We start from the raw sequence: 17,739 nt of genomic DNA, 5'->3' as shown, positions 1-17,739 counted from the left end.
GAAACTTTCCCAAATAGACGTATCAGAAAATGATTTAGCATCTCTAAATAGGGCATTGTTTCCAGACAATTGGAATGACTTAAAGGCTCTTTTTCTTTTCATCACACTGGTAGAACTGCTTCCACATTATAATGAAATGTAACATTTTTTACTTTTCCTGAAAGAAACGGGCAGCCATACACAACAGCACAATTTAAAAACTCCTAATAAACCTTTAATTTGAGCTGTTTGTACAATTGACAAATTACATTAAAACGTCTGTATCTTCTTACATGTCGTATTGTACACCTCCCCCTCTGGCTAGCAGGTTACTCCAAACATACAATGCAGGGGAAATAAAGCTGCATATAATAGTACATATTACAGTTATATCAATGTACAGTGTTTACATTCAAATACATCAGAGGGGAAAGGATGCATTTAAAGGTGACGCACAGGGCTGGAGAAGTGCATCACATGGAACCAATAACTCCACTGGGCCTCGTGTGGCTGAGACGCTCACCGCTCGGCCCGTGGCGTACAAAAATAAACTGGCTTATTTCGCAAAGTGTTCACTTTATTTTGTATCGTACACATCCTGACAGTTGTTTGGAAGCGGATGCAAGGTCGATCCTCGATGAAAGAAAAAAGTTATGACACATTTAACAGGTCTAGTGACATTAAAATAGTACATCACCACAGCTGATTTTAAAAATAATAATAATAAATAGAGAAAAGCATTTGGTTTAATATCAAAGGAAACTGCTAAAAAATACCAAATCTGAAGATGTCAAACTCTATTAAAACTACACTATGGCAGGCCTGACTCGCCCTTCAAATGTTTCTTAAATCCAGCACATTCTCCAGTCTTTAACAAAGCACACATTTAAGGCACAGTTGGGTTGCTTACTGCAAACTGTTGCAGCAGGTTTTGAACATTTAAAAATGTGCATCACTTGTACAACTTCACACACTGCAAATACTGAATCCAACTTTCAATTCACTCCATTAAAAAAATGTAATCACGTCTGCCGAACGCCTGGATTTATAGCGTTTTTTTAATCCACAGGTGCTGTAAAAAACACACGAGCAATCAGGAATCCCTAAATTCAGTATAGTCTCCTTACAGGGATCGAGTATTTCAAACTGTCAACATCCTCACAGTACTCCTTATGGCAATAACAGAGTGCGTCGTTTGATCAGAGAGCAGTAGTGACAGCATGAGGTTCCCTCAGCTTGTAAACTGGACATGAAACACCCTGAAGTGTCTGCTAGTCGTGTCCAAAGAGGACAAATACACAGCATTTCTATCAGAACAGGGTTAGAAATACAACGAGGGGACACGCCGACAAAGAAAGTGACCTGACTCTGAGGGAAGTAAATAATAAACATAATAAGAAATAATAATAACTTGGGGAATACATTGGATTATAACTGGAGGAGAAAGCTTCAGGTGGCTGGTACGCTCCCTGATTCTGGTGTATTGCTCAGAAGCAGAGACTCTGGGAGTGCCGCTGGATGAGAAAAATCAAAAGACAAAGGGGACAGAAAAGGCTGTGCAGGAGATACATGAGAACACGGCGGTCACAGAGGCTCAGTCCACTGTTCTCTGGATGCACACATGCTCTGCCTGGTGACTGAGCAGCAAGAACAAAGGAAAAAAACAAGAGCTTATGGTTTTGCTTTTAATACGGACGATGTAATAAAGCTTGTGCCACCACTAACATGTATTTACAGCCCACCCTCTACAAGCCCAATCACGCCAGCCTCTCTTGACTAAATAATAATAATCTGAATAATAATAACGGAGTACATCAACACCCACGCTGTGTCCTATGGAGACATGCAGCCCGTTTCCACGCGGCATCCCAAAGGAGCTCCGTCACGGTGACACACTGTGGAAGAGAAGGAGGGTCGAGGCTCTGCACGCGGCTCAAATATCCCACAAGAACTTTTGCTTCCTTGTTTAAATCCAGCACATTTTAATACAAAGATTATTGAAACAAACACCGCGCAGCTGAACAGTCCTGTGTTGGAAAAAAAACAACAACAAAAGAAAACAAAGAGAAAAGAAGCGCTCTCTCCCGAGACACAGACTGAAGTCTTCCCGTTGTGAAGCAGTGAAGGAGCAGCAGCAGACTGGTGCTGTCATGCTGGGAGGGCACAGAGGACAAATCCAAAAGCTGAGGCCCGCCTCACGAGAAGCCTGAAGAGTTGGCCGAGCCGCGGTGCTGCGGGCGGGCCGTAGTGTTCGTGGTGCCTGGGGGGCTGGAGGCCTTCAGAGGCGTGCTGCAGCCCTGGGCCTGCGGGAAGCGCTGGTGGTACCGGTCCAGACGCAGATACTTCACGGTCACCAGCTTACCTGTCAAGACCAGAAGCAGCAGCCCGTCACTGCAGCGCTCTTCAACACACAGAGCTGATACACACGTTTACGCTGACAGGAACACTCACTCCAACATGTCCACATCCCACACACCAGTGCTGCTATCTGCTCACGGATGGAAACGGACATTCTCTGCACTAAATGTCTCGGTTGTATCCCTGCTCTTAATAATAGTGTGAAGATGCTTTGTGTTTTTCCATCCAGATTGTTGTCTTAGCAGGAGCTCAGACTCAATTCATACCTGAAACTAACACGAGGAGCTGTGCGGGTGTGGCTGTATTGCTACTGGTGAGAAGTGGAAAATGTGATCCAGAAACTCCAGTTTGACTTCTAGAGAATAGCTAGCTCACCTTAAAAAGGTCGGTCCACCTTAAGTGAGCCTGGGCCGAAGTTGTCAAAATTGGGTCGAAACAAAAAACACGGGAACTTTGCTTGTGTCTGGAGAATTTGTAAAACCTATTTACCGCCAAATAGCATTAACTGTACACACTGCCCTGCTGCAGTCACAGCATTCAAACATCCAACTAAGGCCAGCAATACGATGACCCAGACAGACAGAACATACTATTAATAACAATGGTACCGATTGGTCAGGTGTGAGGAAGTGTAGAGATAAGAGGGGTTGGAATTTTCTTCATTATTGTCACTTTTTGCATGAACAACATCAGTGTTCTCCGTCATCGCCGTTTCTATGATTCAGTGATGTTGGGATGAAGGTTGAAAGAAAAATAGCCTGCTACCGATCGCTACAATGAACGGCCATGAAAGTGACGTTTCGTGGAACAAACCGTTCTTATTAAAACTCTCTGACAGCATAAACACACGCGCCATTTGCATTCACAGTGAGTGAGCTGATGACAACGTTATGCAAACTATGAAAATGCTGCTGCTGTTATTTACTCCTCTTCCTCTGTTATGGGTAACAAGGCTGCAATGAGAGCTCTCCATCTCGTCCTGGACAACATGCTGCACCTCTCCTCACGACAACGCTCCCTCCAGCAGCAGCTATGCTAAATCTGGTTTCTTTTACTAAATGCTACGGAAAAAATATTTGAATTTAACTAAGCTGCATTGTTAACATCCAAATTATGAACAAGCTATCAAAATGTATGTGTTTGTCATTTTGGATGATTTGAACTAATGATAACGTAGGTTGCATTTCATGACGGCTCCGGGAGGAGTTGAGGACTCGTATAGTCACATCACGAGGGTTGTGGTGTGAATATAGACAGACAGACAGCTCCTGACAAACAATGTAACCAATGAATCAATTTATGCCTGAATTCTGCATTACAATGTTCTAGAAATAAAAACTTGTTTTATATATACAACTCAGACAGGAAAAAGGGTGTTTGAGTTGTTAAATTGTCTCATTGTGTTATGGAGTGCTCTTCAATGATTTGTAACTGGGCATTTTTCAGAACCCGTGGATGAATTATTTGGACTTCCTGGATGGTGCGTCATCTTCTCACCTTCATCAACAGTGTGCTCTAAATGTTATTAAAAGTGTGACTTACCATCAAACCAGGAGCCGTGAAGGGCCTTGAAGGCTCTCCCTGAGTGTTCCGCAGAGAGACACTTGACGTAGACACAGCCCTGTGGAGAGAGCACAAGCAGTGTGACATCACTGCGGCCGACAGCGCACAGTTGTGACATCACTCACAAGACGGGGCGTACCTCTCGTGAGTTCTTGTCCACCGCGATGTGGACAATGCCGTCGTTGTCGTTGCACTTCTCCAGGATGGCCTCGTGGATGGCCAGGTCCCAGTTCTCCCCGACCTCCCTAACCACACAAATTCAAAAGGTTATGATGCGGAAAGTCAACAGCACCTGACAGCGCATCCAACGATACTCACATGACTGGGTCAAACATGTTTCTGATCTTCAGACATGGAGTCAGGCTGTTAGGAGGCGAGTTCCTCCGGTCCAGAGGGAAGGCTGAGGAGGAGAGACAGAAACCTCAACACGCTGCTGGTCACGTCAGAACACACAGCTGGTTCATCAGGTCCAGTGAACATGTGTTAACAGGCAGAGAGAGTATTACAGATGTTAAGAATGAACCGTTAACCAACAATAAGAATTGTGACCCATTATTGCTGTCAGTTCAACAGTTCAAGGAAATATTAAACATTAGGAAAAAAAGCACAACTCAGAGGAGCAGCATGTCTTTTTTAGCGGTCCCTGTGGACAAAGGCGGTAGTGTCTCCTGGAGGAGGAGGAGATGCTGCTGCATAGCAATGAGCTCTTCTCCTCCTCCAGTCAGTTGGCAGCAAAGCCTGAACCTGGTCTGTCCCTGGTGGACCGGTCTCTGCTGGAGGCCCCGCTGGAGTCTGAGCTGAAGGAGTTTCTGGTGAACCTGCATGATGTCATCTGGTTTCACCAGAATCAGACCCGGTGGCTCCGATGACGAGCATTAAGAAGAACTCTTGAAATAGAGCATCTTCTCTCTGATGGTCTCTTTACTGATGGAGGTCTCATAGAGGGTCAGGACTACACTGAGACGGGTTCATCACCAGTTAGAACTTCCTCACTGTAACTTTAAATGACAACAGCTGGTCCACCTTAAAAGGTCAGCCCACCTTAATGAGCTTAATGACTTCAGTCAGCCGGTGGCATAGATAGACACAGGAACTTGGCTCCGGTCTTGTTGAGCAGCATTTATTCCCCGACAAATAGACTGTACACACACACACACACTGCAGCTCTAACGTTACTGCTGGCTTCACTGGAGACAGAGTATGCCAGCATGTATCCATGACGATACACGCAACATCCTGGCTACTGACTCTCCCGGTTTGTATTTTCTGCGATGGCCAAAATCAGTTTCTCAACAAATCTGAGGCGAGAATGTTTGGACACTTCTAAATTATAACAATTGTAAATGTATTTTCTAAAAGGCCTACATGTTTTGAATCTGTGCATATTATTTTGTGGAATGCAAAATCAATATTGCTACTAGAAAATGTAATGTACTGAATTATTCTAAATTAAGTTTAACATTATTTTTATTCAAGCTAAACCATGTATTTCTTGCACACACCGGCACACTCACTAAACCGTTCCATTGTCTGCTCCTCGGATGCCCCCGCAGGACCCGTCTTACCAAGGTAGCATCCTTGACATGGCTACAATTTGAAATGGTCTCTGGTCCCAGTAGAAATGTGCGTTACCTTTTCCCTGCCACACTTTGGAGGGCATCAAGGAGGTCTTGTCACAACTGAGGGAAGGCTGGATCCACCTCCACACCAGGAAGTCCGCTCCACCAATCCTCTGAGTCTCTTTTCTAATCCTGGACTCGTTGGCCGAGAGGAATCTCACGGCCCGCTCCCAAACCTTCTTCATCTTCTTCCTGTAAAGTATTACAAACACATCTTCCTCACCTGGCAGATCCAAAGCTGCTGTCTTTAAACATCAAGCAGACACAGATCACGTGCAGTCACAGCGTAACGTCTGGTAGAACGGGCAGCACAATTCTACACGCCATTATTACTTTGATAAATCAGGAAACGGGTTTAGTGAACCACGTACCAAACATGACAGGACTTCTTCTAACAGTCCAGATGTACGATTGGTAAAAAGCTCAAACGTTATTATCGTTTTATCACAATTTTGTCTTTGTCATTTCCTGTATGGCAGGTTTTCATTCCAGGCCCCAATATACTTTTTTTTCCCACCCGTATGCAATTTACTATCTGGAATCAAACACCAAAGATCAAGCTGTGGCAGTGTTGCTACTGACCGGTCCTGAGGCTGAACCAGGGAGTCTCTGACATGGGGGATGGGCAGGTAGGGTTGCAGGTCCTGGTTCTCCTGGCAGGCCTCACTGTGGCTCCTCAACACATCTGAACAGCAGCGTTGGGAGGAAATGATTGAAACATATAAAATACAGACACAAACCTGCAAGTAAATGGCATTTAACGTCTCTATGTGTGAATACTTCTTTTTATTAACATCTTCTGCTCCAGGAGAGCAGGATCGGTTTAAGAGCTAGAGGGAAAACTAGGAGACCAGAGTAATCTATTGGCACCAACCATGTCATGTCTGAGAGGAGGCCGAGTAACGTTCCGCAGTTAGGCTTTCTGGGGAGGGACAAACTAGAGGCCCAGGGCATTTGTGGACGAGACGTTTCTACAGTGTTCCTAAAGGTCTTGGTGTCTTGGCATTTCTATCAAAATCTCAAGTGGTCAATAAAGCATCAAATAGTCTCAACCAAAATTGCTGCAACAACTTATGAGACATAAGTGAGCATGAGAATGGCCTCATATACACCCATCATAATGTTCTGAGCCCTTTCAACAGTTAAATAGGGAACACATTGATTACTACAGATTAAAGACTAGATACATTGACCCACAGTCTTGATCTGCATCTCAAATTTAACTCCAGGTTCCCAGCTTCCTGATGATGTATACCACTGCTATGTGGCATATACTGCTGACTTGCTATCTCCCCCTAAAGACCCCCTGCCCCACCTGGAAAAGATCTATGGTAAAGAGGGTCCGCTTGTTTTCAAAGCCAACAGCTTCCAGTCGTTATGATAAACATGTTTGGGACCATCTTGGTTCGAATGAAGCGATTGCTATTTCTTAATCTCTGAGTGTGGGAGTAAACACATTCTCTTGCTCCAGTCCTTCCTTACCGATGATCCTCTCCACCATGTCGTACATCTGCCTGGTCTCCTCTTCCTCTCTCCTCCAGCGATACTTTGCGTAGCAGACCACGCTCCACACACAGCCCGCCACTGCACACAGAGACAGACACACACACACACACACACATACTGAGGACCACTTCTACAAGGAGCCAAATAATAGGGATCACTAATGCTTCTACTGGATTCTAACGGGCCTTCGGACAACAATAGGTTTCAGAGTGCAGTGTGAAAGGCCCACGAGGATGCTTATCTTAATCAACACTGTTAATGATTTATATATCAAGCACACTGCATAAACACATGCATCTGCTTCCTTACAACACCTACATTTGTAGGATTTCAAAATGTGTGGCTTTTGTGACTCCAAGTGCTATTATGGACGGATGGATTTTATCACTCTGGTCGACTCCATCTCTGATACTATAGTGCACTTTATTTGATATTTTCTATATTAATACATTGTGCACAGTGCCTCCTATTTAGTGGTGTAATGGACCCTCGCGGTTCGGAATGCATGTGAACAGTTTACCCCTCAAAGTGTGAAATAAAGTTTTACTGCCGATCGTTATCGGCCCATCTTCAGTAAAAATATGCGATCTAGTCGCTAATCCCTGATAGTGTTACATTGTGAACAACAATTCTGTGTTGAAATGGTGAATCAGTTAACCCGTTGCCAAGTCCCACAGGCTATGCTAAGCTAGCTACTGACGGTATACCGAAACTCTATACATGCTGCTTTTGCTTTTTAATGACTGTAGCAGTGAACAAAGACTTCCCTGGCTATACAGGAACATGTGGTGGTTCACTTTCACACTGTGATCAGTAGCTTTAGCTTCTGTCTTTATCTTGTTAACCTGTTTTCATCCTGATATATCCTTTAAACTCATATTGTAGACCCTTGTGTCTGCTTCTATCTGAAATCTCTTGATCGTTTTCCAAGAATTAAATATATATTATGGGAGTGCAGTTATTGACAGACTCCATGATAACGTAGCTCTGTCAGACCTACGGAGTAGCGACGGGTCACTTTACTTTGGGAACACACTAATTAGCAGTGATCTAACACTTCACATGTTTTAGGCCTGCTGTTTGTGTGGTGTGGCGTTTCTTACCGACTGCAATGAGGAAGACTCTGCTGATGACGGTGAGGAAGGCTCGGCGGAAGCGGCATGTGAAGGGCATCTTGGGATGCGTGGACTCCAGCCGAAAGATCTCGGACACATCGGTCAGTGGATCGTCGGCTAACTGCCCAGTCAGCCTGCGGGCGCACGCACAAAAACACATACACACACAGAGAGTGAGTAAGGACGTCACACGCAAGGCTTGTTATCAGCATGAATATGTATATCCTGTGTTACCTTATCCCAACATCCTGGCCCGTCCGGATGATCCACTCCAGAGCAGTTTCAATGAAGCCTTGAAACTCCTGATTCTGAGTCTGAACAAAAGACACACGGTACTGATGAGAGGAACAGGAACAATCACTTTCCCAGAGAGCCCACTCCTGCTTTATCAATACTGCTTTTCAGTAACGCTCCACACTCTGGGTTTTATCTTGAGCTCTGCTTTCACTGACTCCAGTTTGCTACATCGTAAATGTGGTGAACGCTGCTACAGACCATAAGCAGAGGCAAACTGGTGCTGATAGGTTCTAGACAGACGTTAGATGCGGTCGCATCCACTCCAGTTGATAAGGTTCCTGCTTCAACAAGTTCTTTTTAAATGCAGTTCTTTTAGAGATGCGCCGATCAACAGGGTCAAACACAGCTGATTGAAAATGACCGTCGACCGGCTGATCAGTGTCATACACCCGAATTAGTTTTGCTGGTCAAGTTTACGAACATAACGAGGGAACGTCGCGCGCAGACAGCAGCACAGATCGGGTTAAGTCGCGCACACAGTCAGGTCACAGCCACACAGTGTTGTATTAAAAACATATCATTTCATTAAAATTGTCCATGAAAAAAAGGTTATAAAAATGTTTATGTACGCTGTCATTTATAGCTCTTAAAAAGAAAGAAATGGGACTTGGCAGATCACATATCTGAAAAAACGGAATAGGCCAAGAAAATGGAGCCTCTCTAAATCATCTCTTTGTTCGTCGATGACGTAATCTGTATTTTTGTCTGTTTGCCTCGACTTGGTTGACTTGTCTAACACTTATAAAAAGAAAGAAAACAAAGTAGCAAAGACACTCCGGTTTCTTTCATTCCTGGGAGTAACGTGAGAAGTTTGCTTCATCGTATGTGAACGCAGGAGGGCGTGACGTCTGGCAGCATCAGCACATGGACCCACACCTCACACTAACACCGTTGTGTAGTCACAGACACAGGATTGTAAAACAGAGAAGAGCTCACTTTGGTGAGCAGCCCTGAACAAACTGCCTGCTACATCCTGCCTGATAGCTACTGCACATGTGCAAACTAATACTACACACCTGTGCTTCAACACTCTTGTGCACCCTATTATTTCTATGATAATGCTACATTGTGAACAACAAATCTGTGTTGAAATTAGCAAGATGGCTAGTTTGCGTTAGCTGTTAGCAGCTGGAGGGCAGCACAGTCCTGCTTGGCTAAATAATTGGAGCTAACAGCTAACGTAACATTGAGTTACATTATAATGCGTTGAAGCTCTATTCAGTAATAATAGTATTGGGAGAAGGTAACTCATAATATATCATGTGTTCAACTGTAATCTTGTAACATGTAGTTTTTGGTAATAAACTTCAATAAATACAGTAGTTTGAAAGAGATGTTTAACTTCCTAACACTAGTTCACAGCAGCTTATAATACATCATTAAAACTGCTAATCAGCCTCACTACTGTACACATCACAGGTTCAGGGATGTTAATGTGTGGATGTACCAGTAGATACGCAGAGGCCTCTTTCATGGACAGACTCCTGTTGAGATGCTGCTGGTCTCCACAGTCGTGCTGGCCTGTAATCACAACATCAAGCCATCAGTGCTCGTATCAAGACGATACGTCTTCACAGTCCGATTAGGCCTACACTTTATATCACAGCAGACTTTAAATACACTGTAATGGATCATTTCAAGAAGATGTGACTTGAATAAAGTACTCTGGATTAAGAATTCATTAAGATATCATCTCTTGGGGATCAGTCAATTGCCCAATTATTCTTCCATTACAGCATTAAAAGCTGCTCCTCTCTTTCCCATTTGACAATGTATCATCTTTCCTTAATCTGTAGTATAGAAAGTGAAAATGTGTCTTTTAATGTCACGGTCTGCCAACGTGCGGTCTGGAAGTATGAAGGCAAATCAATGTCAAAACACTAGTTCACATCAAATTAGATCCCGCATGTGTGTAGAGGTCCCACGCGTGCAAATCAAAAAGCCGCACACTTATATGACTTTTGCGAGCGCTCTTAATTCACTCCGTACAGAATATCTCTGGTCACGCGAGCAAAATTCCAGCCTGCGAGGAGAAAAGCATGCTGCGAGCGCGTGGCGTCCTCGTGCTCGACTACCATCACTGCTCTTCCACTCGCGGAGCTTTCACCTGCTCACTCACCAGTACTTTTTCTTTTTGACAGTAAGTGGGCGGACCCAGTCACCATTGGATGTCTAGATTTAGTTGGTTACAATCCTCGTCTTTGGAATGGCCAGAAATCCCTCCGACACTGACGCTAGGTGGCGCTATAGAGGTGGTTTTCAGATTGCACTTACTCTGTACTACACCACATCTAAAAAGGGAAATATCTTACTCTTTACTACATCTCAGAGGGAAATATTGTACTCTTTACTACATGGAGTGATTTAAGAGCGCTCGCAAAAGTGTGCGGCTGTTTGACCTCCACACAGAGGCGTGGATCTCATTTGTACTCGTGGATTTTGACATTGATTTGCCTTCATATCAGGAAACAGGTTTCATACATTTCTAACCCATATTTTCTAAATGACACTGGAAACGGTGCCGCTCATATTCGCTACATGGCCCTAATAATAATGTCTTGTTCCGTCACACTGCTCTACGGTCAGTCAGTCACAGAGCGTAGTGCAGAGAGTTCATAGCTACCTGCGACGTTGGCCAGGTGGTCATGCAGATTGAGCAGCAGCTTTAGGATCAGGTCCTTCGTCGCCTTGTCCTGCAGACAATACATACTCAGTGGACACACACTACAAACAGAACTGCTGCTATTTAGTTCATCTGTAGAGCTTTCGGATGAAGAAAAAAAAAGGTTCACACTGAAAACCGGAATGGAAGCAAATTATTAGAATCTAGTGGCCCGGAGTCCCAACTAACATCGAGTATCTGCAGAAACAGAGTTCTACCCTCTACATGCATTTGCTTAAATGTACATAAAGTATGTATCTAACTTTGACACACCTTCTCTAGTTGATCCAAATACTGAAGACCCTGGCACTAAACTCATTCGATGAAATTATAATGTGACTTGATTGGCTTTGTTGAACTACAGAAACCAGCCGTGGTTGGACAGGTTTTACGGGTTGGATCGTCCATCACCAACGGTCTGAGGCACAGACGCCAGCTGCAGAGAGCATTTAAACCAGACAACAGACTTGTTCATGGCCTATAATCAAGTTAGTCCAAAATGAACATGAATTAGTGACAGCTGATGTGACCTTTGTCACTTTAACTGGTGAAAGTGACGGTCAGTGGTGGCGAAAACATGAGCTTCTGCTACCGCTAATGACAATAGAGTGCTGAATAGGCATGCCCCTGATACCCGGTTCTAAACAGGAACCGATAAGACGGTAGTAAATACCCGGAGAATCGATCGGTCCGGAGTTAACGGTTCTGCTATCGGCGCTTTAGAAGTTAGGGAGTGAGAACTCTACTGGAAAAAAATCAGCGTTGCAAACCTCCTCTCTCTGACGCTTTACTCGGGCTGAGTACAGCGGGAGACACACATCATGGCAGAGAGAAGAAAAAGATCCAAAGTGTGGCTACACACCAGCAGTTTAGCACAACATTTGACTAACAGAAGGATTCAGGAAATATCTACTTACGTAAGAGTCAAAGTCGCTGCCAAAAGGGTGGCTCTTTACTGCAACAGAGGAGAGAGAGAGACACATTGAGGGAGACAGACAGGCAGCATGCTCACTAGAAACACACCACACATGTAAGAGGCACCAGCTGGATGAGGAGAGGGAAAACTCCGTCTTTTACATCAAGACGGAGCGTTTGGAGACTGTGGAATGTGAGTTCAGACATCACTTAACGGGTGAGTCAGTGTCTGTACATGAGACTCACCCACATCAGCGAGGCACTTGGAGCACTGCCATCTCAATGCACTGGCCGTAATCAGTCACTAAATTCATTCTTCACTGAATTGTATATACATACATACTGTATGGAGTAAGGAGGCAAATCTTTTTCTCTAGGTAAAGATATTTTCATGGAGCATAATGCTGACTGTTTATACAGTAAAATAGGAAATGTACACATTGAGATCTAGAAAACATGTTAAATGCGTTTCCTTCCATTTCAAACACATTTTCTAAAAAGTTTAAACCTGCGTTCCTGGTTTACGTCCACGTTCATTTTCTAACCGGGTTCTTTCCTGCTTTCACCGGCACATCTTTTGGGATCTGAGACGCTATTCAGAATCGTAAAAGATCCTTTTCTAACCGTAACTTTAATTTAGAATTATATAAGCATTATTACGGTTGATTGACAGTATTCCTTTGTTTTTTATTGTTGATAAGGGTTTGCTTTAGGGGAAATCTTCTGAGCGAAGTCTGGCATGCCTACTCAGCTGACTCTCTGGGAGTAGGCAGAAAGTGCGTTCAAGAGCCCTGGTGTGTGCCCTTGTGCCCTTGGCACTCGCAGACTTCCTGGGAACGCACCCGGAAGTCTGGACATTTGTACTCATCCATGCATCATGGAGGACGGGTGAAAGTTTGGACCAGCAAAGGGCCACTGCCTGGAGACTGGTAAGAAAAGTCATTTGCCTGATCACAAACGCATCAGAAACAACACCGTCTAGTGTGTGTTTGGGGGCGGGACTTGTGCCAACATTTTCTTAAAGATGGAGTGAAGAACTTTTGTGTGTGTCCCCTTCCCCTCCCCCCTGGCATTAGGAGTAATTGAATACAGTATTATTAATATCTGAATTTAAACGATACAAACACTGTCGGTGGGCGTAGGACTTTTGCCTGTAGGTGAGCTCACCACATCTCCCTCAGAGGCGATCTTTAGCCGCTGATAGCTTTCTATTTTGGACTAACCCTTCCTCTGAACGCAGTTTCTTTTTAATCCAGACATTTTCTTAGACGCTATAGTTTCTGCAATCCTCCTAGCTGCATCTGATGTCATGGTATTGGGTAATTTGGGTAGACTGACCGACCATGTAACCATGGATAGGCAGCACGACTGTTCTTCTGGTGATCTCGGGATAGGAATGTCACCACAAACACCAGACACCACAGCTCGGTGTCTGTAGAAATATCGAGAGCTTTACCTGTAGGCTTGATCAGCATCGTCTGAACTGGTTTGGCAAGGGATCGAATGTAACGGCCTTTCATTTATGTGGAAAAGTCCCGCGCTACAGCTTTAAAGAGGGATGGATGCAGTTACTGTCAGATAGCAGTCTATTACAAAGCAAATCCAGCAATCACATCCGCATGAGGGATGGATTCCGCGCCACTAGCCAGCCAGCTATCTGTAGGGCTGGGCTGTATGGCAAAAACCTTCTATCACGGTATAGGTCATTCTATATTTTAATATGATGTAATGTAATATAATGATGTGTGTGTATATATATATATATATATATATATATATATATACACTCACTCACCGGCCACTTTATTAGGCACACCTGTTCAATTGCTTGTTAACACAAATAGCCAATCAGCCAATCACATGGCAGCAGCTCAATGCATTTAGGCCTCTAGACGTGATGAAGACGACTTGCTGAAGTTCAAAGCGAGCGTCAGAATGAGGAAGAAAAGAATTTAAGTGACTTTGAACGTGGCATGGTTGTTGGTGCCAGACGGGCTGGTCTGAGTATTTCAAACTGCTGATCTACTGGGATTTTCACGCACAACCATCTCTAGGGTTTACAGAGAACGGTCCTAAAAAGAGAAGATATCCAGTGAGCGGCAGTTGTGTGGATGAAATGCCTTGTTGATGTCAGAGGTCAGGAGAATGGGCAGAGTGGATGGAGATAATAGAAAGGCCACAGTAACTCAAATAACCACTCGTTACAACCAAGGTCTGCAGAATACCATCTCTGAACGCACAACATGTGGAACCTTGAAGCAGACGGACTACAGCAGCAGAAGACCACACCGGGGGCCACTCCTGTCAGCTAACAACAGGAAACTGAGGCTACAGGCTCACAGGCTCACCAACATGTGACAATAGAAGATTAAAAACATTGTCTGGTCTGATGAGTCTCGATTTCAGCTGCGACATTCAGATGGTCGGGTCACAATGTGTCGTACACAACATGACAGCATGGATCCATCCTGCCTTGTATCAACGGTTCAGGCTGCTGCTGGTGGTGTAATGGTGGGGGGATATTTTCTTGGCACACTTCGTACCAATTGAGCATGGTTTAAACACCACGGCCTACCGGAGTATTGTTGCAGACCATGTCCATCCCTTTATGACACAGTGGACCCATCTTCTGATGGCTACTTCCAGCAGGATAATGCAGCATGTCACAAAGCTCAAATCATCTCAAACTGCTTTCATGAACATGACGATGAGTTCACTGTACTCCAATGGCCTCCACAGTCACCACATCTCAATCCAACAGAGCACCTTTGGGATGTGGTGGAACAGGAGATTCACATCATGGATGTGTAGCCGACAGATCTGCAGCAACTGTGTGATGCTATCACGTCAAGATGGACCAAAATCTGTGAGGAATGTTTCCAACACCTTGTTGAATCTATGCTACGAAGAATTAAGGCAAAAGGGGTCCAACCCGGTACTAGCAAGGTGTACCTAATAAAGTGGCTGGTGAGTGTGTATGTATGTATGTATATATATATATATACACACACACACACACACACAAACATTATATATAATATAGTAGGTTTTCTGGTAATCCAATAAATAAATATCAGCTGTTGTATACACCTCCTCCTGTATTCCCATAAGCAGAGTTCTCATCAATTCAGATTTTCTGAGACGGTTAGATTAGAATGTGCCTGTTTTTACAAAGAAGATATCTCTGTATATGACAGCGTCACAATATGATTCCGTTGAAAGACAATCAATTATCATATTGAAATTTTCGTCCAGCCATAACTGCCTGATGTCTTTTGATATTTTTGCTCAGATATTTTCTTTTAGAATTTAGCAGAAAGAAATCTGATTATTGTTGTGAATCTCACTAAGCTTGAAAAAAGGGGGAAAGTGTAGTTGAGGCTCCACAGCAGGTGTGTTCAGCTAGCAGCTCTGTTTACATGTCATGGAGCACATCAAATATTCACTTTAGATTGTTGTAAAACCAGTAGGCATAATTTGCACTATGGGGGATAAACTATGGAAAAGCTTATATTGCACGTTTGTCTGAGACTTACTGACTCCATCCACCTCCGAGGATCCAGAGCCCCTCATCCTGAGGTACATGAGGCCCAGCAGCAGAAAGAAGAGGCAGGCCGCCGTGAGCAGGAACATGGACAGGTAGTGAGCACTAAAGCTCCCAGAGCAGGCCACCTCCTCCCGTTTAAACTGCTGCAGCAGCTCATCCTCCGGGACAGACAGCTTCTGCTTCAGCACCGCCTGGCTGTACGAGTGGTTGGAGTGGTTGCTCCTGTAGGTCTGGGACAGGCTGCTGTAGTTGGAGAAGCGCGGTCTCAACCCGATGGCAAACCTACTGGTGCTGCCACTTCTGGAGGCTCCGTCCTCGCCGTCGACGTGGTTGTTTTTGCCTGCCTCTCCTCCTCGGTTCTCGGCGAGGGACACGTAGATGGATTTCCTGGGAAAGTTGTGGCTGCGCAAGCCTCCGGACGGGTCCGAGTCCGTTCTCCTGACCTCATCTTCCTCACCCTCCTCCCTCCGGCTCCCCACCATATTTAGACTATCGGGCGGGTTGACTTGTCTGGCTGCCCCTCCCGTCTGAGACCCTCGTCCCACTCCGTGGGAAGGAAACCCCGCTTTCGGGTGGCTCCGTCTAGGCTCCAACCTATCCCGCTGTTGGTCTCCGGTACTTAGGCCCACAACCTCCTCCTCGTCCGAGTCTGAGTAATCCCCAGCTAGCTTGCTAGTGTTTAAATGAGACGCCCCGCAGCCATTTAAAGAGCGAGAGTTCTTCTCCGTTTCCCCCTCATAGTCGTCCTCGTCCCCCGACTCGTCGTAATCCCTCCCTCCCGCCTCAGGGCTGGATCTGGCACGAACTCCCCAGCCCAACGAGACACTTCTCTGTCCGCCCGGACCCGGGGAAGAATTGTTGCTATTCAGCGTAGCGCCATACTGACTCTTGCTAGCCACTCTTGGTGTTGTAACGGGCCTTATCTTCGGTTGCTGTGGAAAACTGGAGCTTCGGTCTGCCTTACTGCTATGATTGAGGCCTTTTCTTTTCAGTGGAGTTTCGGCGTCAGATTCGTCGGAGCTGAAGCCGAGGACGGAGGACTTCCTGCCCGGTCTCCTGCTGGAGCTCAGGTGCGTGACGTCATGGCTGGCTGGCCTGGATCCCGCCGTGTTGCCTCCGCCAGTGGTGCTGTTGATGGCCCCGCTGCTCCGGGTTTTACCCGGCCTGGAGCCCCGCAGCTGTTGCTCTTCACGAAGCTTTTTCAATTTCTTCAAATATACCGGGCGAGTGTTTTCGGTAACCGGGCCTGGAGTGAAACCAAATCGCTTTAATTCGGAGAAAAGCTCCTCATCCGTTAACTGCGTTGACGCCATCTTGGACAAAACTCTCGGAGATGGTAGTGTAACGGAAATGACGTTGGGGTGAAGCGGTAGTAGACCGACTGTGCTGCGTTCAAAATCAACAGCAAGCTGTTTGTAAATTGTATTGCTTAAATGGTCATACGGGACTTCTCAGATATACAACCTTTCCCAGTACACATAACGAACGTTATCTATAGCTAATGACTGGGCAAAGGGTTCTGCAGTAGATGAACAATACATAGAAAATGTGTGGGGAACTCAGATTCAGCGCGAAACACTTAGCGCGTCTTTAATGCAAACGGTTATTTCCTGCAAAATAAAAGAACTGTACAGAATTGTACAAAACAATATATCACACCAAGTCTTACATCCTGAGATTTAAAGATGTCGCCAACAAATGTCATTTTCGTAAAGATGACGAAGACACAATTAAATATGTACTTTATGAATATTCATAGACTACAGTGTTCTGGGGGAAACTTGACGATTTTTTTTGCCAACCAAACAAACCATACTATTTTGGAAGCCAGAGATATTATTTTATATTATGAAAACAATACCTTAAATACAACAGACTGTTTACTTACCTTATTGGGAACATAAGTCCAACTTTTCTCCCATCTATTAAGCCATGTATTATTGTATTTGGAAATTACATTGAGTCTGTTGAGTATATTAGTAATACATGTGCAATTACAATTGGCTTCAGGAGTTTTCTGCACCTTATTGTTCAATAATTTGTCTCACTTGTATTTTTTTAATTTATTACTCGTCATTATGTTATTACTTTTTGTATTAGCAGTAGTAATATTGATCCCCTTATTTCCTCTGTCGGTACGAGTTAATATGTTATCTTAGTATTTTATTTTACATTTCC

At 44.6% G+C, this 17,739-nt stretch overlaps 1 protein-coding gene across 1 annotated transcript; it reads right to left on the bottom strand.

Moving 5' to 3' along the window:
• Nucleotides 1–225: 225 nt before the first annotated feature.
• Nucleotides 226–16,925, bottom strand: lemd3 (LEM domain containing 3). The gene is made up of 13 exons (XM_079184086.1): nucleotides 15,551–16,925; nucleotides 12,017–12,054; nucleotides 11,061–11,130; nucleotides 9,885–9,958; nucleotides 8,375–8,454; nucleotides 8,129–8,274; nucleotides 7,002–7,103; nucleotides 6,102–6,204; nucleotides 5,533–5,711; nucleotides 4,219–4,300; nucleotides 4,040–4,145; nucleotides 3,880–3,958; nucleotides 226–2,341 (listed from the first exon to the last, which is right to left on the bottom strand). Exons 1-13 carry the CDS (start codon nucleotides 16,872–16,874, stop codon nucleotides 2,175–2,177), a joined length of 2,550 nt encoding a protein of 849 aa, XP_079040212.1. The 5' UTR covers nucleotides 16,875–16,925; the 3' UTR covers nucleotides 226–2,174.
• Between the last annotated feature and the right edge of the window lie 814 nt (nucleotides 16,926–17,739).

The sequence above is a fragment of the Pholis gunnellus genome (assembly GCF_910591455.1).
Source record: "Pholis gunnellus genome assembly, chromosome: 22".
Classification (NCBI taxonomy): domain Eukaryota; kingdom Metazoa; phylum Chordata; class Actinopteri; order Perciformes; family Pholidae; genus Pholis; species Pholis gunnellus.
The sequence above is the reverse complement of the archived record's forward strand: the minus strand, read 5'-3'. Positions and strand labels throughout refer to the sequence as shown.